Here is a 26,932-nt window from a genome sequence, read left to right as displayed (position 1 = left end):
TACATTACTGACATAAATACACGTGTTGTGCGTTGGCAAAAGTGTCTTCATTTTGATGGCGCTTATTTCGATCAATACTTTTTGTTTGAGCCGAGATATGTTTATCTGAATTTAAAAGTTAAAAACCGCAATAACTTTTTTGTCAACCTGATATATATATATGAATTTCTGGAGCGAATAAAAAAAAGTGTTATGTTTTTGGTCTGCCCGAAAAGACCGGAAGTAAAATAGTCGATTATTATGCTGAGTATTATGATGGTCAATTATTATGATTTGTAAAAGTAGAATGTCAGAAAGCATGTTATCGAAGCGAAATAAATATTTACAGTTAAAAAATATTTACATTTAACAATTCACAGGAATGTTAACGTAGGAATATTAAAACAAGCAAGAATGTTAGAACAAAAACAAGAGGCGATGAGTTTTGATTCTTTTGTCACGTGAGTGATGACGTAATGAGTTTTAGATTTACACGTACGAAGTTAGTCAAGTCAGCCTGTAACGAGGAGATGGCAATCGGAGGTTGAGAGAGACGGTCAACGAATCGTGATGACCCCCAAGCAGGGCGGGTCGATAATTAAAATGTAGAACTAAAGACCAGCGTGTGTTTTTTTTTTGTTTTTTCAATGGGAAAGTATCGGAAAATAAGGTTATAAATACAAGCAAGACTTCCGTTGTAATAATCTTTATATTGCAGTTTTTTCCAAGGATTCGTCAACGCAAGATCAACCAGATAGATGGTATGTTTCCCTATTCTCCAATGTACATCCCATCAAATTGTATCCTTTTATTTTTGTGTGTGATGTGTGAACACGTACACGCACACCAAAAATAGACTGCTGTAAATATGCACATAACTAGAGACGATTACACGAAATACATAAACACAAATATACCACAGTAAATAGAGACTCGTTTATACACGCGTTATATACACGTCATACATACATACGATACATATACACACTGACTGGCTACACAGCAAAAGTATTTGATTTTTTCTTATTCATTATATATATATATATATATATATATATATATATATATATATATTGTTACATATTTTCTACTTCAGGGGTTCTCAACCTTGCTTGGCCCATGCACCCTTTTTACTATTTGTAGGAATGTGATTCTTCTTCATTCTCTGTCCTTTCCAAGATTGCCTGTTTCAAAAAGTGCACTGTTTTGCTAGTTCAAGTGCTACGACATACGAAGCTTCAGTGCCTTTTTGGCTTTCTTTTTTAAAACCTACTGTTGAAAACAGCTTCATCTGTTTGAGAGCATTCCCATGGTGTTTAAAAAATTATCTTGTTCTTATCTTTTTGATGAGGCTGAACATTTTGCAAATCTTGCTTCATCTTTTCTGGTTTCATCGAATCCTTTGTCAAAACTTAACAACAAATAACACACTAGGACTTTTCTTCTCCATTTATGATGATGGATGTGCATCCATATTCCATTTATGAATGATCGTATTTTTTTTTTTTTTGATACTCATGATGGGTCCGAATTCTGTAAATAAAAACAAGAAACGGTTAAAACTATAAATGGGTTGAAAATTCATCCCTTGGGAACCCAAAAATTCACCTCTGAATTTCACTCCCATTGAGAATCTATGTTCCCCTTATTTTTTATGTGGATTATTGGCCATCTTTATCGTGACATAGCAAAATACTTACTGTTAGATCTCTAGTGAAATTCCTCACTTTTCTACTTGTGTAACAAAACGCGGATGTGCGTATGTCGGCTATATGCAAATGCTGAGCCGTGTGCGAAGTGACGTCACGGTGAGGAATAAAAGAAAAAGATATAAAAAGAAAATGCCCACAGACAGATGGGGACGATAATATTTTAGAGGACAGAGGTCAGAGAGAAAGAGCACGATCCCGTTTTATTTGTACCCAGAAATAAATGTTGTTTTAACGGAAAAAGTGAGGCGAGTTATTACTTGTCTTCTGTTCTTTGCGACGTATTCTGCTACAACGTGTTGGGTTCCGAGTGTCTACATGTTAACGTGTGTGTAAACGTGCACTACCTTACATTTGCTCTAACTTCACGGAAAATTGGGTTTGACGTCATTTTAAGATAACGACGCTCAATTTTCGCGCAAAGTCTGTAAACAAAACAAAACTAAAAAAAAAAAAAAAAAACACCAACGCATCCGACTAATTCAGTTTTCTTTTATTTTATTTGTTAATTTTATTTCTTTTTTATTTATTTTTTTATTTTATGTGTTCATTTTATTTTATTTTTATTTTATTTATTTTTTATTTTTGTTAATCACTTTTGATCCAAATGTATTTCTTTTCAGCAACCCGAAACGGTCATGTCGGTGTTCACGTCAGGATATGTTGTTTCCATCGTTGCACTTGTCATATCCATGATCATCTTTAATAGCTTCAGGTGAGAAGTTCTTCCAATCGTTTGATTATATCTTTATGTAAAGTTGAATATATCTGTAGATGTCTTTCTATATATATAAAGTAAGGTATATATATAAAGTTAGTTATATATAGAGACACGATTTCGGAACAACCTATAATCTCCTCTTAATGTCTAATATGTGTATAAAAAGCGGTTCATCCTTCGTAGGGACGTGATGTCCCTCAACAAATTTGTTCCGAAATGGTGTCTAGGGAGTCGGCTAATTTCAGTTAATGTTTGTAGATGTGATATCTACCGCTTGCATACCAGCAGTAACTATCTTAGTTGTATGACGCGTTGCTTGTCACATCGTAGAATGTAGAACTGGATAAAAATATAAGAATTTAAAATTCGAGGCATAGCCAATAGATTGCGCCGTGGCCCATATGGTTAGGTCGTCAGTATTGCACATTCATGAGTGCGAAAACCTGGGTTCGCACCTACGTCGGAGCACGTCACTGATGAGAAGCAGTACATCGAAACCCACTTTGGGTTTGGCGTTGTCCGTTGTCGATGCAATTGCTAGATTCTATCTAATTCTGGGTTCTAGCTTTATCGTGAAAAGTGTATGTGAACGGGTATTTATATATCTATCTATAATATCCTCTTAATGTCTAATATATATATATATATATATATATATATATATATATAATTAACTGAAAGTTTTCGATCCTTAGACCTTTATTACTCTCGATATTCATATACTAGGGTTATATTTATTTATTTTCTTCTTTTATTTACATCTGTCATCACTAATAAAGGGTGGCCACAAAGTCACGCTACAATGTTAATTAAAAAAGTTAAAAAATTTAAAAAGTTACTTTGAATTTCGTAACTTTTTTAATTAACATTGGTGTGTGATTTGTGGCCACCCTGTATGTATTGGGTACAATATAATAATCAACAGAGAATTCGCTCTTTAATAATAAATACGAAATCTGCATAAATTAACATATAATATTAAAGCGTATTTTACGACTGGCAATGCCGAGTAACTTGCTAGTGTATATATATATATATATATATATATATATATATATATATATATATATATATATATATATATATATATACGAGGGGCGGGCAATAAGTAATGCCCCTGACCCAGTTCCAGTTATCTGATCTAGCTGAAATTTTGTATGTGCAATGATTTAAATCTCTACGGGTTATGTGGCAAATTACAGCTCTGAACTAATTGTGGTTTCTGTTTTACAGGTGTTTGAACTGAGTCAGGCGTGAAATGGAGCCTGTTGAATGTCGAGCAGTGATCCGGTTTTTGTATTTGAAAGGACGCACACTACAGGAGACTTTTGAGGAAATGAAAGAAACTTATGGTGATAATGCCCCATCATATGACCTTGTAAAACGCTGGCATCGTGAATTCAAACATGGTCGGAAGTCTGTGGAAACTTCTGCCATTGATGAGGCATCTGTCCGTAAAGTTGAGGCTACCATTTTGGAAGATCGGCGCATTACTATTCGCCAAATAGCCCAAGATGTCAAGATTAGTACAGGGTCTGTGGAAACTATCATTCATGACCACTTGCATATGCATAAGGTGTCTACCAGATGGATTCCCAGATTGCTCACACCATTCTAGAAGTGAGAACGCGTCGAGTGCTCGAGGATGAATTTTGAGATGTGCCAAGAAAATGAGTCAAAGTTTTTCAAAAGACTGATTACACAGGATGAAACCTTGGTCCATCCCTATGATCCATAGACCAAAGCCCAATCAATGCAGTGGAAGCACTTGGACTCACCACCTCCAAAGAAGGTAAGGGTGCAGCCCTCCGTTGGCAAGGTCATGCTCACAGTCTTCTGTGACCAGGACGGAGTAGTGATGACAGATTTACTGGCAAAGGGTACCACAATTATAGGAGCCTATTATGCTTCATTTTTGAGGAAATTAAGAGAAGCTATCAAAATCCAGAGGCGGGGCAAGATCAGCAAAGGTACCCTCCTCCTGCAGGACAACGCTCCGGTCCACAACTCGCATGTCGTCAGATCAGAAGCCCGGGCGTGTGGTTATGAAATCCTTCTCCATCCTCCCTACTCCCCTGACCTTGCACCCTCTGACTCTCACCTCTTCTCAGCCATGAAGTTGTTTTTTTGAAAAGAAAGCGTTTCCCAGATAATGCAGCCTTGATTTCTGAAATCTCGTCGTGGTTGGAGGACCAACCTGGGGTGTTCTACAAAAACGGTCTCCAGAGCTGCATCAAACGATGAGAGAAATGCATAAGTCTGGGTGGTTCCTATGTAGAGAAAGACTAATAACTGTGCCAAGTTTCGTTGCTTTACTGCTATGGGAAGTGTGTCAGGGGTATTACTTATTGCACGCCTATATATATATATATATATATATATATATATATATATATATATATATATATATATATATATATAAAGCTGAACGTCTGTATGTGTCTGGTCACGAATGGGCTCCTACATGGTTGACTATTTAAAAAAAAACTGATTACATATAATGATAGAAGATGTATCGAGACGCAGGAATGGGTATGTTTGATCTGGCATAATGATGATTCATTAAAATTATGGGGGGCTGCGTACGCCCCTGGTCCACAAAGTATGGAAATAAAAAATTTAAAAATTAAAAAAAAAACTTTTACAAGTGTTTTTAATATAGATGTACATAATAATACTTTGATAAGTATGCTTTAACTTAAATAGGGATGGTATAATAAAATTGTGGGGTCTGCGTTCGCGCCTTGCCTCCATAGAATGGAAATAGGCACAAACTTTAATAAAGACTTTTCATATCTATCTGCGTAAGTATACTTTGATAATTATGTTTCAGTTTGAAGAAATATAGCATAATAAAATTATGGGGTATTCGTTCGCGCCTGACCTCCATAGAATTGAAATATGTCACAAAGTTTAACAAGGTTTTTTAATATAGATCCACAGAATATTGTGATAAGTGTTTCAGTGTGAACAGGTATGGTATAATAAATCATGGGGTTTATCTATTTTATTTTTACTTTCCTCATATTTTGCTTTGGTTTTGATACCCTAAATTCGAAGCTATCTCTTTACATCCCTTCCTTTTCACCTATCATACTTTCATAAATCAGAGTCCATTTTCTGTAGGCTGTTTTTGAACCCAGTCAACGACGGGTACTTTTGCTAGTATATATATATATATATATATATATATATATATATATATATATATATATATATAAATTGTTTATCTGTGTATGAAAAGGTCTCTACCAAGCTAGTTTGTCAATTCTTGGTATACATACTTGTAATTTTATGTTTAGGGTATTCGGATCCTTTGAACAAATTCGATTTGGTTTTTAGCTGGTAAATATAACTTCAAGGGGATCAAGATTGAAAAATTTGGAATTTGGCAGACGTAAGTTGACTAAACGTGAACTTTTTACGCATGCGCAAATATACATTTATATGTTCAACCAATTAATTTTAAATGTTTTTATATGCGTATGGATTTAGCTCAGATGGTAACGAATAACGCTGGAGAGCTAACAGTTTTTGTTTCGATTCAGCTAATGATATCCCTAGTCATTCTTTTTTTGAAATCACTACTATAAATTAGGTACAATAATCAATAGAGTATTGGCTATATAATAATAAATACGAAATCTGCATGAATTAAAATATATTTAAGCGTATTTTACGACCATGCAACGACAGAGAGTCTGCTAGAAATTATATATAACAATTCATGTGTTCATGTGTTATTTAGTACTGTATATTTTTTTTCTAATCCTATGTTTCAGGCAACTGAACTGTGCCCGCGTTTCCATTCATAAGAGCCTTTTCCTGACGTATATCCTGAACGGAATTGTGTGGATTATTGAGTACAAAGCGATTGTTACGGAAGGACATGTCCTGATAGAAAATCCAGTGAGATTTCTCTTTTTTCTTGCAGTTGAAGTCTTTGTTTTTCAGTGTTGAAAGATGACAAAATGTATTTTAGCTCTTTTGAACACTATATCTTCTGTAAGCCTATGATCCGGTCATTGACGTGTGACCGACCCACGTGTTACACTAAATGTCGAGGAAGATCTGTTGATTAGACGTTTTTCTGTCTAGATAAGATTAAAGGCATAACTGGAATGTTGGGTGTGGCTGTCTCGTTCTTATCCCAGAATGACGTCTTCTTTCTTGAGGGTTCAACATGGTTGGACTCATCGTCTCCAGGTCCGCTTCGTTTATTAATGCAGACATTTAAGGCAGACACAAAAACAGTGACGCACGGCACAATGGTAATATATGAGAAATATAATTAACTACTTGTTTTTTATAAGAAAATATTACAATATGTTTACAAAAACAGTTCACAAGTGATAATTAACTTTCACAATTAAAACTAACCTTAACTAATGATGAAGGAGGGGGTGCCCCTTCCTCTCATTTACGGAGAGATAAAAATATACGTCTTACTCCATTCTGTCCGGACGAAAAAAGAGATCGAGAAAAGAAAGGGAATTGTGGGATTGCATTCTGGTTGCTTATGTATGCCTCCGCCTACGGCCAAATCACCTCCTGACCATGCAGGGGGCAGGGTGCTAATAACCACCACAACCGAGGCACTAAGATATAGTGCAACACTTAATTGGACTATTATTCTTATTTTTGGTGTTATTAGCACAAGGTTTCGGTCGCTGCAATCTACGACCTTCTTCGGGTGTTGACAACATGCTTATTTTCCTACTAAGGAAAAAGAGAGTTGGCTCTGCATTATAAGAATTCAAACCGTTGGTTTGAGGGTTAGTCCGTAGATCATAAAGAAGGTCCAATCATCAGGGGTCACTAAGATATTTGTTAAAGGTTTTCCTATGGCTCAATTTTTCAGGATATCTATACTAATTGTTAATATTAGTGAAAAAATAAGTGTTTAAAGATAACAAAATGTATTTTAGCTCTTTTGGACGTTATATCTACATCTTTCGTATAACCAGAAACTTGATTCCAGTTTCAAACAGTTAAACTTAGACTTTCCTTTCAAAAAATATATAACTGAAATAAATTATCTCTTTTTAACCTCAAACTAGACATATTCACACTTGATGACGAGAAGGGCTACTATTTGGGATCGTGTTAAACAAAGGAATGTGGCGAGTTGAGCAGAGAGAAGTCTGTTCACATTACATTTAAACTTCTGCGGGTAAGTGCAGTCAGGGAAGCAGGGAGGGAATTCAAACCGTCTGAGGGAAGAAACTATTAGAGTAGTTGGCTTTCCAGCATCTAGAGACCTTAAGAGTGAAGCGGGGGGGGGGAGGGGATTTGCTGCCGGGAGAATGCACGTCGATGGGAGCACAAGTGTTCTGAGTTCATCAGAACACATTCCATTAAAATACTTGTAAAACAGGCACAAGAATGCACCATTGTGGCGATGGGACAGGGGTCGGAACTTAGTTGATAGTGCGAGCCCTATTGGATTGGCGACATTTCTTTATTGATACTGTCTATGAGTAAGAGACTAGTGGTAGATGCACCCTCTATGCATGGGCGAATGGTGGCTTTGTAAAGATGTAGGATACTCTAAGATGTGATTCATTTTATAGCACAGCGGCGGGAAACCAACTCCTTTGCTGCAATGTCGTGTCAATGTATTCGTTCCAATTTATGTTGCTAGTGAATATCCTATATATATATATATATATATATATATATATATATATATATATATATATCCACAGGTGTCCATAAAGTTCGTGTGCACTTTAAAAAATTTATAACTTTATTTATATTTGCGAAAGAAATAATCTGTAAAAAATGTTCTGATACAGTGTTTCAACAAGATGGAGTTCCTTGTCACTTTGCTCGGTGTGTTAGTTTCTAAATCAGGAATTTCCTAACAGATGGATCGGAAGGGGTGGACCATTTCATTGGCCTCCACGTTCGCCAGATTTGACTCCATTAGATTTTTTTATGGGGACATGTGAAAACAATTGTGTATGCAACCAAACCTAGTTCATTGGAAGATTTGAAAGCTAGAATAACTAATGTGATTTCAGGCATTACTATAAATCATTTGGCAAATGTTTTTCGTGAACTGCAAAATCGTATTACCCTTTGTATTGCTAATGATGGAGGGCATGTGGAAAGTTAAATAAAATTTCAATAAAAGTTTTAAAAAATATAGATTTACTTCTTTCAAATCCATTTTACAGATTATTTCTATTGCAAATACAAATAAAGTTATAAATTTTTAAAGTGCACACGGACTTTATGGATACCTTGTATATATATATCCAAAATTTACATATATTCAAAATTGAATCGTTTCAAAGGCTAAACGAATGCGAGACTTTTGTTTGTTTGCTTTTTTAATAAACATATCTATTAAAATTAAATTCAAATCTTCGATCCATCAGAAAGAATGTTTCAAGAAATTCCAGATTTTTACATATATTTTTCCTTCTTTTATGTGTCACGCTGATGGTAATGCGTGACACGTCCTCAGATGTTGATGAAGAACAAGGGTTTAATGTCCGATAGAGTGCAAGTGCCGGTCGAACGTGGGTGTGTCAAATGATAGAAAATCCATTCTTCAATAATAAGCACTGTTGGTGTCGGAATTCAAAATTTAAAATTAAACAACTTTTAACAGACTAAAGAAGTTCAGATTTTTTTAAATAAATATATTTATAATTTATGCGTACTGTAAACTATATTGATTAACACAAATACGCTCGACCGGCGTCTTCTACTGTACTGGACACTTGAAACCTTATACGTCACCAACATTTGAAGGAAGACGTGCCAAGTCTTACCAACACGATAGCACGTAAAAAAAAAGAAGAAAAAACATTAGAAAATAAGAAAAAAAAAACTGCATTTTTCTGATGAAGATTGTTATGAATCGAAACATTGAATTTAATTTTAATAAATAAATATGCTTATTTATTGAATGAGATTATGCACTTGTTTGGCTTTAAACCGTTAATTTTTTAAATTTTGTATTAAATATATTTATTTATTAAAATCAAAATAAAATTCAAATTTTCGATCCGATCATTTGATTTTTATAAGCCGTTAAATTTTAAATTTTGAATTCCAATACCAATAGTTTTTTTTTTTTTTTTTTTACATTTTCACCCCAAACAAGGCAAATTGCCACTTTGGTGTAGGGGGCTACTATCAGGGGCAACAACTACTGGGGTACTATGTAGGGATTTGGGCAGCAAGGTGTCGGTTCACGTTACACTTGAACTTCTTCACGTCAGTACTGTTGGGGAAACAGGGACCTGGAATGGAATTCCAGAGTCTAGCGGTTCTGGGGAAGAAACTATTGGAGTAAAAAGATCTTTTACATCTAGGGATCTCTACAGTGTGGGGTGGGATTTAGCAGCCTGTCGGGTTTGTCGAGGGTGCTCACGTCGTGGGGGCACAAGTGCTTGCAGTTCGTCAGAGCATTCACCACTAAAATACTTGTAGAAAAGGCAGAGGGATACAACATTTCGTCGATGCGACAGAGGCTGAAGCTTAGATGCTAGTTCAGGGCCTATCAGGTTTGCGACTCTCTTTTGAACCTTGTCAAGGAGCGAGAGACTAGTAGCCGATGCACCAGCCCAGATGTGACAGCAATACTCCATACATGGGCGAATGGTGGCCTTATAGAAGTACAGGATACTTTCGGGTGTTAGTAGTTGTCTAGCACGGTAGAGAGAGCCCACCTTTCTTGCAGCGGCCCTGGCAATGCCTTCAATGTAATTGTTCCAACTCATGTTTCCTGTGAACGTTAGGCCAAGGAGTTTGAAAGATGTACTCTCAGATAAAGAGTTGTTGGCCATTGCTACAGGTGGTAGAGAGGGTTTCTTGTAATTATTGAATGAAACTAGTTCAGTCTTGGCGGCATTGAACGCGACCAACCACTTTTGTCCCCATTTCACCACAGATTGGAGGTCATCGTCTAGTGTTTCTGCCATTTCTTTAGAAATGTATTCATTTGTCTTCCTGTCGTGCTTGACATAGAGTGTAGTGTCATCAGCATATATACCCATCTCAGAGGCAATTTTGTCAGGGAGGTCATTTATGAATATCAGGAAGAATAGAGGTCCAAGGATAGAACCCTGGGGCACCCTCGCATTTATATCATATTGTTTAGATGTACGACCGTCGAGGACAACATGGATTTTTCTCTTATCTAAGAAGGATTTAATTATGTTAAGTATTCTCCCAGTGATACCGTATGATCTAATTTTCCTGAGGAGACCCTCATGCCATACCCTGTCAAAAGCCTTAGATATATCTAGAGCTACCGCTCTGACCTCCCCCGCTTTGTCCAGTGAATGGTATATACGTTCAGAGATTACAGTTAGGATGTCTGCTGTGGAACGGGCTTGTCTAAATTCATATTGTTTGTCAGCCAGAAATTTAACATCTGTAAGGTGATGGACTAGAGCATGGTTAATTAAGGTCTCAAATATTTTGGCAGAAAGTGGGAGGAGGCTAATAGGGCGATAATTTGATGGGTCGGTCCTTTCGCCAGAATTCTTGAATACTGGTACAACAGAAGCAGTTTTCCAACAGCCCGGAAAGCAAGCTTCATTAAGGCATTTGTTGTAGAGTTTGGAGAGAACTGGAGCTACTTCGGCTGAGCACTTTTTTAATAGCACAGCTGGGATGAAATCGGGTCTACATGCTTTTGAAGTGTCAAGGTTTTTATGATAGCATGCACCTGAGCAGGAGTGATTTTCAGATCGTCTAGCGTGGCGTCTGTCCGCATAGGAAAGTTAGGTAGAGGGTGGTTGGAAGGGTCCAGTGTGGAGTTTGAGGCAAACCGACTGGCAAGCATGTTAGCATTGTCGGTTGCTGAGGAGACAACCTCGTGATTGTTGGTTAGTGCTTATTATTAAACAGTGGATATATATATACATATATATATATATATATATATATATATATATATATATATATATGTATATATATATATATATCCGTAGAAACGTATTTTCTCATAATATATATCAATCCTTATTTAAGAAGCTCAATGTAATTACAGAGCAATATAGAGAATAAATGACAAAAAGTTATATTCCAAAATTCATGATATTGACCATCTTATAATTTATTCCTTTAATTCAGTTGACTTTAAATAAGTCAACTGAATTAAAGGAATAAATTATAAGATGGTCAACATCATGACTTTTGGAATATAACTTGTTGTCATTTATTATATATATATATAGAGAGAGAGAGAGATAGATAGATAGATACATATGTGTATATATATATATATATATATATATATATATATATATATATATATATATATATGTTTTCAATATTTACTTCGACAGTGCTTGATACATAAGTATAGCTAGGTGGTAAGTTTTGAAAATATATATGGCACAGAATTTTCCGCATTTCATCCTCGTGGGGATTCGTCAGGCTATTGCATAAAATTGATGTTGCTTCGTGTTTTTATAAATCCCCGTTGTACCGGGTTTGGATAAGCAAGGTTGATTGTGACAAAACACGACAATCCAGAATGAATCGGGAAAACAAAATAATGAGAATGATTTGTCCTGGTTATTGAATTCGTTGTTATGCAATTAAACGTAAAAGAAGAGTCTGAAAGATCACAGTGAGTTAATAAAAAGATTTGAATGGAGACCACGTGTTCGTTTTGGATGGCTCTCGTCTTGGGGAGGCTCCATGTTTTGACAAGCTTCTGGGTTTGACCTTTACTCCTGATCTGAAATGGAATACATGCATCAAATCTGTTGCCAGGGACGCTGGGAAAATGATGGGATCCTTCTACCGCTCCAGAAGATATCTCACAACTGATGCAATTCTCTATCCATATAAAAGCCAAGTACGTCCAAGGGTGGAGTACTGCTGCCACATCTGGGCAGGAGCTGTTAAAAACAGCCTATCCTGCCTTGACAGAGTACAAAATAGACTTCGTGGCTTAGTGGGGGATGCCCTTTTGTCTTCCCTGCAACCTCTCTCCCACAGAAGAGACGTTGCGAGCCTGTCTTTGTTTTATCGTTATTTCCATGGCAGGTGCTCGTCTGAGCTCCAATCCCTCTTCCCCCCCTCGCCAATCTTTCACGAGAAACACCCGTCTGGCTGAAAGTACTGTCAATAATTTTCCCTACTCTCTATCTGTGCCTAAATCCAAACGTAGATTCCATGAGCAAAGCTTCTTTCTTAGAACTGCACGCCAGTGGAACTCTCTGCCGCTTGCCTGTTTCCCACCTGACTTCAACTTGGACGTCTACAAGTCCAACATAAACAAACTCCTGACAAACCGCCCCCTTAAGTAAGACACTCTATCAAAACCCCCAATACTAATGATTACTACAATACTATCTCATTGATTACTGTACACGCAATAACCCTTATCCTTGAGTGGCCTTCGCGCATTAATAAGTGGTGAACCCCATATAAAAAAAAAACACCGAGAGGGGCCGAAATTTAGCTCGCTTCGTCAGCCAACACCGAAACCAAACCATCCTCTTCTACTTCACTGTCGCTAACACAAACATTCACAATAAATTTGATTTATATTTTTTTTATAAATCAAAACGTTGCTATTCTTCTATATAGATAATAAAAACAGAAATCTTACTCAAACGAATCAAAATAGTCCCATTGAACATAGTCCGTCAGCCTTAGACCAAAAAGACCATTTCTTCGTGGGTCCCAACAGAAACGTAACTGCTCCTCTTCTCGATCTGCTAGAAAATATATAGATACTGGTGTAGTTTAAAAACAAACACACAGTGACCTACTAGAAACGCTGCTTTATTATCGAACATAAAAAAGCTAATTATCAAGGAGGTGCATCATATCGGAGATCATAACTTTTAGAAAATATCAAGTGAATAAAAAAAAAATGGGGAAAATATATATCAAAAAAAACTTTAATAAACTCACGTTTATTATGATAATAAATTTATAGAAAACTCTTGCTTTGCCCTTAAGCGGACTGAAAAGTCCCCTGAATTAAATTGGAAATTAATACTTGACATGGCCGCCAACAAACAAATAATTTCCTGGCAATTACATTTTATACGATTTAATTACTTCACGTAGCTTCGAAATTCATGACAAAATTGCATAAAAGTTCACGGATTCAAAAAACTACAATATCTATAAGAATAAGAGGCATTGCAAGTTTATGTTCTATCGTTATTTCATAGCAAGTACTTCACTGATCTGCAATCTATGGTCCTCTTTCTAAAACGTGTAGGCACTGGTACGGGTAGCTGGGCGTCCTGCACCCCCATGTTTCAGCGTTGACTGCATTCTTTTTAAGTCAAACTCTTGCTGAGGGAACCTTCATACCCATATCATTTCACTGTCGGGAAATAATGCAAATCGTGACTCATCAGAGAAAATGATATTCATACAAAAGGTCATAGGTCTCTCTACCATTTTACGAGCCCAATCTTTTCTGCGCTTAATATTAACAGGGCAAAAAAAAAGAGGTTTCCTTCTCGCAGCTCTGCTGTATTAGCCCAGTTTGTGAAGATAGCTCACATCTGCTTTGGTGCTGACACCAGTTTGTGTTGCAATGCCAGAGGCTTTGCACCGATGATCATCTTCAAGATTTCTTTTCACAAGACGCAATGTTCTGCATTAGGTTTTGTTCACTCCTTATCCTCTCTTCTGAATTGTACGATTACTCTATTAACAGTAAAAAGGAATATTGAAAGATTTCCTGCTACTTTGCGTTGACTAAGACCACCTTCATGTTGACCTTCGATTTGTCCTCGCAGAAATTCTCATACGTTTGATGCTTCTTTGATTTGTGGCATGCTTCAATGTTGTTGCAATTTTAATGAAATACTTCAAGTTATTTTAGCACTATTCTTATCTGTAAATGTAAGTAAGCATATATTAATCTTGGGAAAAATATGTATCTTAGTGTTTATTCTTTTCTGTCATGTTTGTATATATATATATATATATATATATATATATATATATATATATATATATATATTAAAATTTGTTGTTAGCGTTTTATGTTTTTGTTTTTTGCTTTTTTAGCGATATTAATAATTTCGAGACGGAGTTATTTTACGCTACCTTAGCGTATTTTTAAATAGCTTTCTATATATATATTATTGGTCTGGCAAGACCAAGCAAAAAAAAAACCCCTAAGCAAAATTTATCCTAGAGCAGAAAAACTGCCAGGATACTGTGTATATACAATTGTCTGTGTATTTTATATTCAATTTCTATCTATTTATTCATTGTCAAAGAAAATTTTAAAAGGTTTGTGTGCCTCCAGACACATCTGTCGCATACAGAACTTGACTTTGCATCTAACGCTACATGTAATGAAGTTCTTTTTGTGATCTGATTAATTTCTTATTTTGACAAAAAACCTACTTCGAGCATCTTCAGTTGTTTGTCCAACATTAATAAATTCATAGTGCTGTTAGTCTTTTTTATTTTGTTTGTTTTTTGTTTTTTTCTTTTCCAATATTTATCCAAACGTCGCCTGCTCATTACTCGGCGTCTAACGTCAGGCAAAGCGGCGTCATGTTCCGGGCAAAGTGGAGCAGGTGCTTAGATACGTCCAGTTCAAAATCTGCACAAGTGCCATTCAAATAATAGTGATCGCAGGGGGAGACAACTTGTTTTTTGTTGTATTTTTTTATACGTGTTTTATTTTATTTTTCTCTACAATACCAATATGTTTTCCATCTACAGTTTTGGTGCCAGGCTGTCCATGTATTGACGCAGTACACAACTTGCTCAAATTATTTCTGGATGTTTTGTGAAGGCCTTTTTATGAACACGGTCATCGTACAGACCTTCACAAAGACGTGTTACCTGAGGAATATTTGCTATGTCGTCGGATGGGGTGAGTATATGACCATGTCGATGGTGCATGTTGAATGGTTGGTCAGAAATTCTTGTTGGCTGACAAAAATCCGTTATTCATCACCGTTACATATGAACAATAAATAAATGTTTCCGCTACAAATAATTTTGTTAAAAGAATGAACGTAAAATTAAGAAGGAAGTTAATAGTTCCATCATATATTAATACTGTGAGATCTTTAACGTACGTACGTACGTGTGTCACGGTTTCCAGATTATAAATTATTCGATCGGGATATCCTATTTATTCAAAATGAAAAATAGAAGGTGATAATATATTACGAACATTAAATTAATATATAGATACGCTAATTTTATGTTCGTAGTACGTTATCACCTTCTATTCCCCTTTTTGATAAATAGGATCTCCCGATCACTGAAGACACAATCTAAAAAAAAAATAAATTAGAATAAAAAAAAATATCGCTTTGGGGCCCTATGTGAAATTAAAATATACATTCTTGGTCTTTTGGCTAGGATCCAAGGGTAGCACTTGTTCTGTCTGAATATGATATAATGATATCGTGGGGTTTCCATTCGCGCCAGGCATCCATACAATGGAAATATCATTGATTCCTATAAGGATATTGGAGAAATCATAATCATAAAACATCATAATAACTAGATATGTCCTGACACTGCATTAACCAGATTACTTAGATAAATCATTTTACAGTTTTAACAAAATGGCTACAATTTGGCCTTTTGGTCAAAGTGTTTTTTGGGGGTTTTTTTGACACAAATGAATTATCTTATCATCATTATCTTTTTTGTTTTTACACGGAAATAAAAAATGTTTTAAACACTTGGGTGCCAAGTAGGACGTCCCCCAAGTACGAAAGGGCGAATGCGGTATTATGGTGAAAGAAGATTCTAGCTAAAAGAAACTTTTGTTTAGTTCTAGAGTGACAACGATGACCAACGACCTCCATCTTTCCCCCCTCCTTTTGAGTTGGCCTTGTGCCTAAGTTTTTTGTTCATGATCTTTTTTTGCCTGAATAAAAGATTTAATATCTCAAAGTGTAGTATCTGTTCTTCAGATGCTGCACTTCCATTTCTTGTTCTCTTTCGATGAAGGAGCAGTCCTTCACGACTGAGACAATTTTTTATTTTTGTACCTTTTCTGCACGTTAAAAAAACGACCCTGGTGTCTAACTCTGTCCCGTTGGGAGGCATTGTAAATAGGTACAATAATATCGCGAGGTTTCCATTCACGTTGAACGTGTACAGAATGCTCAGCTCTACAAGATATTACATATGAAAGATATTACATATGAAAGATATTACATATGCAAGATATTACATATGAAAGATATTACATATGAAAGATATTACATATGAAAGATATTACATATGTAAGATATTACATATGAAAGATATTACATATGAAAGATATTACATATGAAAGATATTACATATGTAAGATATTACATATGAAAGATATTACATATGCAAGATATTACATATGAAAGATATTACATATGAAAGATATTACATATGAAAGATATTACATATGAAAGATATTACATATGTAAGATATTACATATGAAAGATATTACATATGCAAGATATTACATATGAAAGATATTACATATGAAAGATATTACATATGAAAGATATTACATATGTAAGATATTACATATGAAAGATATTACATATGCAAGATATTACATATGCAAGATATTACATATGAAAGATATTACATATGCAAGATATTACATATGAAAGATATTACATATGAAAGATATTACATATGCAAGATATTACATATGCAAGATATTACATATGAAAGATATTACATATGAAAGATATTACATATGCAAGATATTACATATGCAAGATATTACATATGAAAGATATTACATATGAAAGATATTACATATGCAAGATATTACATATGCAAGATATTACATATGAAAGATATTACATATGAAAGATATTACATATGAAAGATATTACATATGAAAGATATTACATATGCAAGATATTACATATGCAAGATATTACATATGAAAGATATTACATATGAAAGATATTACATATGAAAGATATTACATATGAAAGATATTACATATGCAAGATATTACATATGCAAGATATTACATATGAAAGATATTACATATGAAAGATATTACATATGCAAGATATTACATATGCAAGATATTACATATGAAAGATATTACATATGAAAGATATTACATATGAAAGATATTACATATGCAAGATATTACATATGAAAGATATTACATATGAAAGATATTACATATGCAAGATATTACATATGCAAGATATTACATATGAAAGATATTACATATGAAAGATATTACATATGCAAGATATTACATATGCAAGATATTACATATGAAAGATATTACATATGAAAGATATTACATATGCAAGATATTACATATGCAAGATATTACATATGAAAGATATTACATATGAAAGATATTACATATGAAAGATATTACATATGCAAGATATTACATATGAAAGATATTACATATGAAAGATATTACATATGCAAGATATTACATATGCAAGATATTACATATGAAAGATATTACATATGAAAGATATTACATATGCAAGATATTACATATGAAAGATATTACATATGCAAGATATTACATATGAAAGATATTACATATGAAAGATATTACATATGCAAGATATTACATATGCAAGATATTACATATGAAAGATATTACATATGAAAGATATTACATATGAAAGATATTACATATGCAAGATATTACATATGAAAGATATTACATATGAAAGATATTACATATGCAAGATATTACATATGCAAGATATTACATATGAAAGATATTACATATGCAAGATATTACATATGCAAGATATTACATATGAAAGATATTACATATGCAAGATATTACATATGAAAGATATTACATATGAAAGATATTACATATGCAAGATATTACATATGCAAGATATTACATATGAAAGATATTACATATGAAAGATATTACATATGCAAGATATTACATATGAAAGATATTACATATGAAAGATATTACATATGCAAGATATTACATATGCAAGATATTACATATGAAAGATATTACATATGAAAGATATTACATATGCAAGATATTACATATGCAAGATATTACATATGAAAGATATTACATATGAAAGATATTACATATGCAAGATATTACATGTGAAAGATATTACATATGAAAGATATTACATATGAAAGATATTACATATGAAAGATATTACATATGCAAGATATTACATATGCAAGATATTACATATGAAAGATATTACATATGCAAGATATTACATATGAAAGATATTACATATGAAAGATATTACATATGCAAGATATTACATATGCAAGATATTACATATGAAAGATATTACATATGAAAGATATTACATATGCAAGATATTACATATGAAAGATATTACATATGCAAGATATTACATATGCAAGATATTACATATGAAAGATATTACATATGAAAGATATTACATATGCAAGATATTACATATGCAAGATATTACATATGAAAGATATTACATATGAAAGATATTACATATGAAAGATATTACATATGCAAGATATTACATATGAAAGATATTACATATGAAAGATATTACATATGCAAGATATTACATATGCAAGATATTACATATGAAAGATATTACATATGAAAGATATTACATATGCAAGATATTACATATGAAAGATATTACATATGCAAGATATTACATATGAAAGATATTACATATGAAAGATATTACATATGCAAGATATTACATATGCAAGATATTACATATGAAAGATATTACATATGAAAGATATTACATATGAAAGATATTACATATGCAAGATATTACATATGAAAGATATTACATATGAAAGATATTACATATGCAAGATATTACATATGCAAGATATTACATATGAAAGATATTACATATGCAAGATATTACATATGCAAGATATTACATATGAAAGATATTACATATGCAAGATATTACATATGAAAGATATTACATATGAAAGATATTACATATGCAAGATATTACATATGCAAGATATTACATATGAAAGATATTACATATGAAAGATATTACATATGAAAGATATTACATATGCAAGATATTACATATGAAAGATATTACATATGAAAGATATTACATATGCAAGATATTACATATGCAAGATATTACATATGAAAGATATTACATATGAAAGATATTACATATGCAAGATATTACATATGCAAGATATTACATATGAAAGATATTACATATGAAAGATATTACATATGCAAGATATTACATGTGAAAGATATTACATATGAAAGATATTACATATGAAAGATATTACATATGAAAGATATTACATATGCAAGATATTACATATGCAAGATATTACATATGAAAGATATTACATATGCAAGATATTACATATGAAAGATATTACATATGAAAGATATTACATATGAAAGATATTACATATGAAAGATATTACATATGAAAGATATTACATATGCAAGATATTACATATGAAAGATATTACATATGCAAGATATTACATATGAAAGATATTACATATGCAAGATATTACATATGCAAGATATTACATATGAAAGATATTACATATGAAAGATATTACATATGCAAGATATTACATATGCAAGATATTACATATGAAAGATATTACATATGAAAGATATTACATATGCAAGATATTACATATGCAAGATATTACATATGAAAGATATTACATATGAAAGATATTACATATGCAAGATATTACATATGCAAGATATTACATATGAAAGATATTACATATGAAAGATATTACATATGCAAGATATTACATATGAAAGATATTACATATGAAAGATATTACATATGAAAGATATTACATATGAAAGATATTACATATGAAAGATATTACATATGAAAGATATTACATATGCAAGATATTACATATGAAAGATATTACATATGCAAGATATTACATATGAAAGATATTACATGTGAAAGATATTACATATGAAAGATATTACATATGAAAGATATTACATATGTAAGATATTACATATGAAAGATATTACATATGCAAGATATTACATATGAAAGATATTACATATGCAAGATATTACATATGAAAGATATTACATATGAAAGATATTACATATGAAAGATATTACATATGAAAGATATTACATATGAAAGATATTACATATGAAAGATATTACATGTGAAAGATATTACATGTGAAAGATATTACATATGAAAGATATTACATATGAAAGATATTACATATGAAAGATATTACATATGCAAGATATTACATATGCAAGATATTACATATGCAAGATATTACATATGAAAGATATTACATATGCAAGATATTACATATGCAAGATATTACATATGAAAGATATTACATGTGAAAGATATTACATATGAAAGATATTACATATGAAAGATATTACATATGAAAGATATTACATATGCAATATATTACATATGAAAGATATTACATATGAAAGATATTACATATGAAAGATATTACATATGCAAGATATTACATATGAAAGATATTACATATGAAAGATATTACATATGCAAGATATTACATATGCAATATATTACATATGAAAGATATTACATATGAAAGATATTACATATGAAAGATATTACATATGAAAGATACCGCTGCGGACTTTCAACTGGTCCTACTAGTTTACATAAATTCAATAAGCCGTCTATATCTTTTGTTGCAATATTTTTTATGAATAATGGAGGTAGATATTTGATTGCTGCCCACCACAGCAATGTGTGACACAAGGTCGGAAAGTGGAGAAACAAGCAAGCTTCCCTAAAGGAGGGGCACTCTTGCAATTACAAAAATTTCCTGAGCATCCCCATCGGCATTTCCCGGTCGGATGCCTCAAACGACAAGCAATAAACATGCCCCACCTGAAAACCGGCTGGCAAGGCCTGGGACGGTAACCTCGTGGGTGATACCCAGGCGGCATACCTCAGTCAGACAGGTACTGGACCGGTTCCCAGCCCCGCACCTGTCGTGCTGAGTGTCCATATATAAAGAATTTCATAATCCAAACAAATTAAATTTTGCAATCATGAAGGGAAGATTTTTATAATTCATGATTAAAAGTAAAAAAGGGTGAAGAAGAAGAAAGAAAAATGAGGGGGGGGGTCACCTGACCAGTTTGGCCCTCCCTTTCTCAAGCTGTATCGATACAGCTTTGAGAAAGGGAGGGCGAAACCGATCAGCTTACTCCTCTTTATTTTTGTTTCCTCTTCTTCGCCCTTTTTTACTTTTAATCATGAATTATAAGAATCTTCCCTTCATGATTGCAATAGTTCAATTTTGTACCCCCTCCAAAGAATCATGATATATATATACGAGGGGGTGTAATAAGTAATGCCCCTGACACACTTCCCATAGCAGTAGAGCAAAGAAACTTGGCACAGTTATTAGTCTTTCTCTACATAGGAACCATCCAGAGTTATGCATTCCTCCCATCGTTTGATGCAGCTCTGGAGACCGTTTTTGTAGAACACCCTAGGTTAGTCCTCCAACCACGACGTGACTTCAGAAATCAAGGATGCATCATCTGGGGAACGATTTCTTTTCAAAAAACAACTTCATGGCTGGGAAGAGATGAAAATCAGAGAGTGCAAGGTCAGGAGAGTAGGGAGGATTAGAGAGGATTTCATAACCACACGCCCGTGCTTCTGATCTGGCGACATGCGAGTTGTGGACCGGAGCGTTGTCCTGCAGGAGGAGGGTACCTTTGCTGATCTCGCCCCTCCTCTTGATTTTGATAGCTTCCCTTAATTTCCTCAAAGGGTAAGCATAATAGCTCCTGTAAATGTGGTATCCTTTGCCAGTAAATCTGTCATCACTACTCCGTCCTGGTCACAGAAGACTATGAGCATGACCTTGCTAGCAGAGGGCTGCACCCTTACCTTCTTTGGAGGTGGTGAGTCCAAGTGCTTCCACTGCATTGACTGGGTTTTGGTCTCTGGATCATAGTGATGTACCCAGGTTTCATCCTGTGTAATCAGTCTTTTGAAAAACTTTGACTCATCTTCTTGGCACATCTCCAAATTCATCCTCGAGCACTCAACGCGTTCTCGCTTCTGGAATGGTGTGAGCAACCTGGGAATCCATCTGGCAGACACCTTATGCATATGCAAGTGGTTATGAATGATAGTTTCCACAGACCCTATACTAATCTTGACATCTTGGGCTATTTGGCGAATAGTAATACGCCGATCTTCCAAAATGGCGCCTCAACTTGACGGACAGATGCCTCATCAATGGCAGAAGGGGGGCGACCAGGTCTGGGAGCTGTTTCCACTGACTTCCGATCATGTTTGAATTCACGATACCAGCGTTTTACAAGGTCATACGATGGGGCATTATCACCATGTTTCTTTCATTTCATCAAAAGTCTCCTGTAGTGTGTGTCCTTTCAAATACAAAAACCGGATCACTGCTCAACATTCAACAGGTTCCATTTCACACCTGACTCAGTTCAAACACCTGTAAAACAGAAACCACAATTAGTTCAGAGCTGTAATTTGCCACATAACCCGTAGAGATATAAATCCTTGCACATGCAAAATTTCAGCTAGATCAGACAACTGGAAGTTGGTCAGTGGCATTACTTATTGCACGTCCTTCGTGCATGTATATATATATATATATATATATATATATATATATATATATATATATATATATATATATATATATATATATATATATGTTTTTATTTGTTTTTGTTAGCGATACTTTCTTGAATGAATTCAAGTATTTATACGAAAGTGCATTTTTACCTAAATGCTTGTTGGGAATAATTTTCCCATTGGCCAATCTGGTACTCCCTTAATAGTGGGCGGCATATATATTATTTTTAAAATATAATTATCCACTGACACGTGTTTCGTTGTCCACGACTCATCAGAGTGACTGATTCAGCCACTCTGATGTGTCGTGGACAACGAAAAACGTGTCAGTGAATATATATATATATATATATATATATATATATATATATATATATATATATATATATATATATATATTAGTAAAAATAGAATAAAAATACAAGCGATGGTTGACGTTATGTTATTTGAGAAGGAAAACCGAGAATTAATAAAATAGTAATCAACGTTTCGTCCCTATTTCAGGGGACATCATCAGGATTTCGTAGGAAATATGTAGAAGAAAAACGATTACAGACCACATGCGAGTGAAAAAGAAAAAAATCCTAAAATCTTTCCCATTCTGGGCCGAAATTATAAATGTGCGTGCGGCAAGGTTGGATTATTCTATGCTTATATATACACATTAAAACGATTATTTAAATACATATGTACATGCAGATTTTAATTTTTTTTTAATCTTATTTATTTTATTTAAATCATATGAGGAGAGACGGTTAAGGACATATAGACTGATTACCCAGGATCTGTATTCATATTTTGCTCTCTCATTATTATATTTCCTATAATAGGGGCTAAATTGTAGAAACCTTTTTTTTTTTTGCGTGATGTTGCTAATATTTGAAATAAGTGCTGATCCTAGAAGTCTTCGTTTAGCTCTGTCTACAACGAATTTGATAATTTTTGCATGATCATTTGCTTCTCAAATAACATATATATATATATATATATATATATATATATATATATATATATATATATATATATATATACTAGACTAGACTAGACTACCCGTGACCTGTTGGGTCAGAATGTTATATTAGCTATGGAATTCATATATGAACGTGACACTTGTGCCGTAAAGAAAATAGATTTTTTTTGACATAACAGAAACATTTCTCTGAAAGTATATTAAAATGAAAAAAGAATATAAATAGATTTCTATGAGTCGTTCTGTTTATTATAATTGATTATTTTTGGAAAAAAAATACAGTTACCGAATTATAAGTGGTTGGCCATACTTATAGGTAAATGTGCACTGAACAGACACCATAATACTTATTATAGTTAAATTCAAATTTTGATATATCTGCCTTCTTTTTTTACATCGTTCATTTCTGTATTACGTTTAAGTTGTTTTGAACCCCACTCTTCCCATGTTAAATAATAATTTCGAAATAATAACGTTAATATTTCAATGCGCAGGTTACGCGCATTTGCGCAACCGGATGTCGTAAACCGGAAAGTGGGTTACATACATCGTTACAAGATCATTTGAGTTTTATAACTATATATACATATATATATATATATATATATATATATATATATATATATACATATATATATATATAATTATATAAGTGAACGTGTCTGTGTGTCTGTGTCTGTGTCTGCGTCTGTCTGTCTGTCCGTGTGTCTGTGTACATTTTCCTTCGCAATAACTTTGTCAATTTAAGTCTGCAGACTTGAAATTTGATATACAGGGTACTGAGATTTGGGAAAATCAATGTGATCGGGTTTCGACCAGAAATTTGGCTGTTAAGGGGTCAAATTTCAACGATTTGACCTTTGAGAACTCTACCAAACTCCTCCGACAATTTTGGTTTGAAACACTTGAAATTTTAGATATAGGTACTTGGACATGTATCTAACTTAATAACTTAATTTGAGCCCAAAACAATAAATTTTAAGGGGTCATAATAGGGGTCAAAAGGGGTCAAAGTTAAAAAAAAATTGACCGTTTTTTATGTTTTTTTTTTCTTTTTTGCTCAGCATACACCTCCAAACACCCAGACAACGCCGGGCACCCATGCTAGTATATATATATATATATATATATATATATATATATATATATATATATATATATATATATATATATATATATATATATATATATAGGAAATGTATTACTGTGAGTCCAGAATGAGTTTACAAATTGTTTCAACTAGAGGAAAATCCTCAAAGAGAGGAAAAATCCAACTAGCATCATCAGAATTCATAGATGGACTAAGTTATAAAGTCAAATAAAAATGGAAAGATCGTAGATAAAGGGGAGTTAGAAAAGAAGGGGGAGTGGTGGGGAGAGGACGTTGGAGTTTAAAGTAGTAGGAGTGTATTAAAAAAAGAGAGGAGTTTATAATTAAATATTAATTATGTGTAAATTCTTATATACGTGTTTTTTAACGGTTTAAACTTAAAAGACGCTACTTTTGTTGATAACGGCATAAGTAACAGTTAATTTAAAGGATCACCATGGCAACAGGTTGAAGAGTTAATGTTAGTGAAGGAACGGGTTGAAAATGGGGTTTAAAGTAATTTAGCCGGGCGGGGAGAGATTGAAAGATATTTATTGTTTATAAAATGGAAAGAAAAAGAAAAGGAAAAATAAGTTAATGAATTATACTTTACAGGTTTATTTTGATAGTGTAATGATATATATAATTAAATATAATATATATATAAATAAATTAGCCGGGCAGGTAGAAATTATACGTTACAGGTTTATTTTAATGAAATAAAATAAAATAGGTGAAAGCTTAAGTAAGTAACTTAAATAATAGAAAAAAACATTTTTAATAAGTAACACACAAATATAAGCACACGCATAAATATGTACAGCAAATGCACATACGTAAATGGGGGAAAAGCACATGCGTGATCACACATACATATATATATATATATATATATATATATATATACATATACATATATACACAAATATACATATACAAACACATATATATATATGTACACATACACAGATACGTAAAAATACACGCATATATACATATATAAACATATATGCAAATACACATACATCCAGATGCAAACACTTACACATACATATATATATACATATACATATACATACATATATATATATAAATATAAATTAGCTGGGAGGGGGGGGATTGAAAAATATTTTATAAATAATTTTTAAATTTTCAGGCGTTGTAGTTGAAGGAAAGAGAGAAAGAGAAAAATATAAATTGATGAATTATAAGTTACAAGTTTATTTTACTAATATAGAAATAGGTAAGAATATCAGTAAGTTAATCAAATAATAAAATTCATAAAATTATTAGGGAGATATTTATAATAAGTGAATAAAACACATACACACAGAAAAACACACACACAAATATACATGTAGAAGATACGTAACCAAATACAAATATATATAAACACATACATATACACACATGTAGAAGATACGCACAAACACAAATACATATATATACATACATATACACACACACATATATATATACACACATATAAATACATACATACACACACATATACATACATATACAAACACACACACATACACACGCACACATATATATATATATATATATATATATGTGTGGACATATATATACATATATATATATATAAATTAGCTGGGCAGGGAGAGATTGAAAAAATTAATTTTTTGTTTTTAATTTATTATTTATAGTTTTTTGAATTGTCGGGCGTTAAGTTGAAAGAAAGAAATGAGAAATAGAAGGGTAAATAGGTGATTTATACGTTATAGGTTTATTTAATAAAGTAAAAAAACTAAGGATATCAGTAAGTTAATTAAATAATAAAAATTAATATAATTATTAATAAAATGTAGATAGTAAGTAGATAACAAAAACACACAAATACATACACATGAGTA

The 26,932-nt window shown here is 32.8% G+C and overlaps 1 protein-coding gene across 2 annotated transcripts in view; it reads left to right on the top strand.

The window, feature by feature from the left end:
- Positions 1-26,932, top strand: part of LOC145291170 (calcitonin gene-related peptide type 1 receptor-like) — a 380,557-nt gene that overhangs the window by 311,059 nt on the left and 42,566 nt on the right. For both annotated transcript variants that reach the window (XM_080136712.1, XM_080136713.1), the window contains exons 4-6: positions 2,312-2,403; positions 6,192-6,318; positions 15,097-15,250. In XM_080136712.1, coding sequence (XP_079992838.1) covers positions 2,312-2,403; positions 6,192-6,318; positions 15,097-15,250 — 373 coding nt within the window. The remainder of the gene's footprint in view (positions 1-2,311; positions 2,404-6,191; positions 6,319-15,096; positions 15,251-26,932) is intronic.

This window comes from Euprymna scolopes, chromosome 12, assembly GCF_053919585.1.
Source record: "Euprymna scolopes isolate OS-2025 chromosome 12, ASM5391958v1, whole genome shotgun sequence".
NCBI classification, from domain to species: Eukaryota; Metazoa; Mollusca; class Cephalopoda; order Sepiida; family Sepiolidae; genus Euprymna; species Euprymna scolopes.
This window is presented reverse-complemented; position numbering and strand designations above follow the sequence as displayed.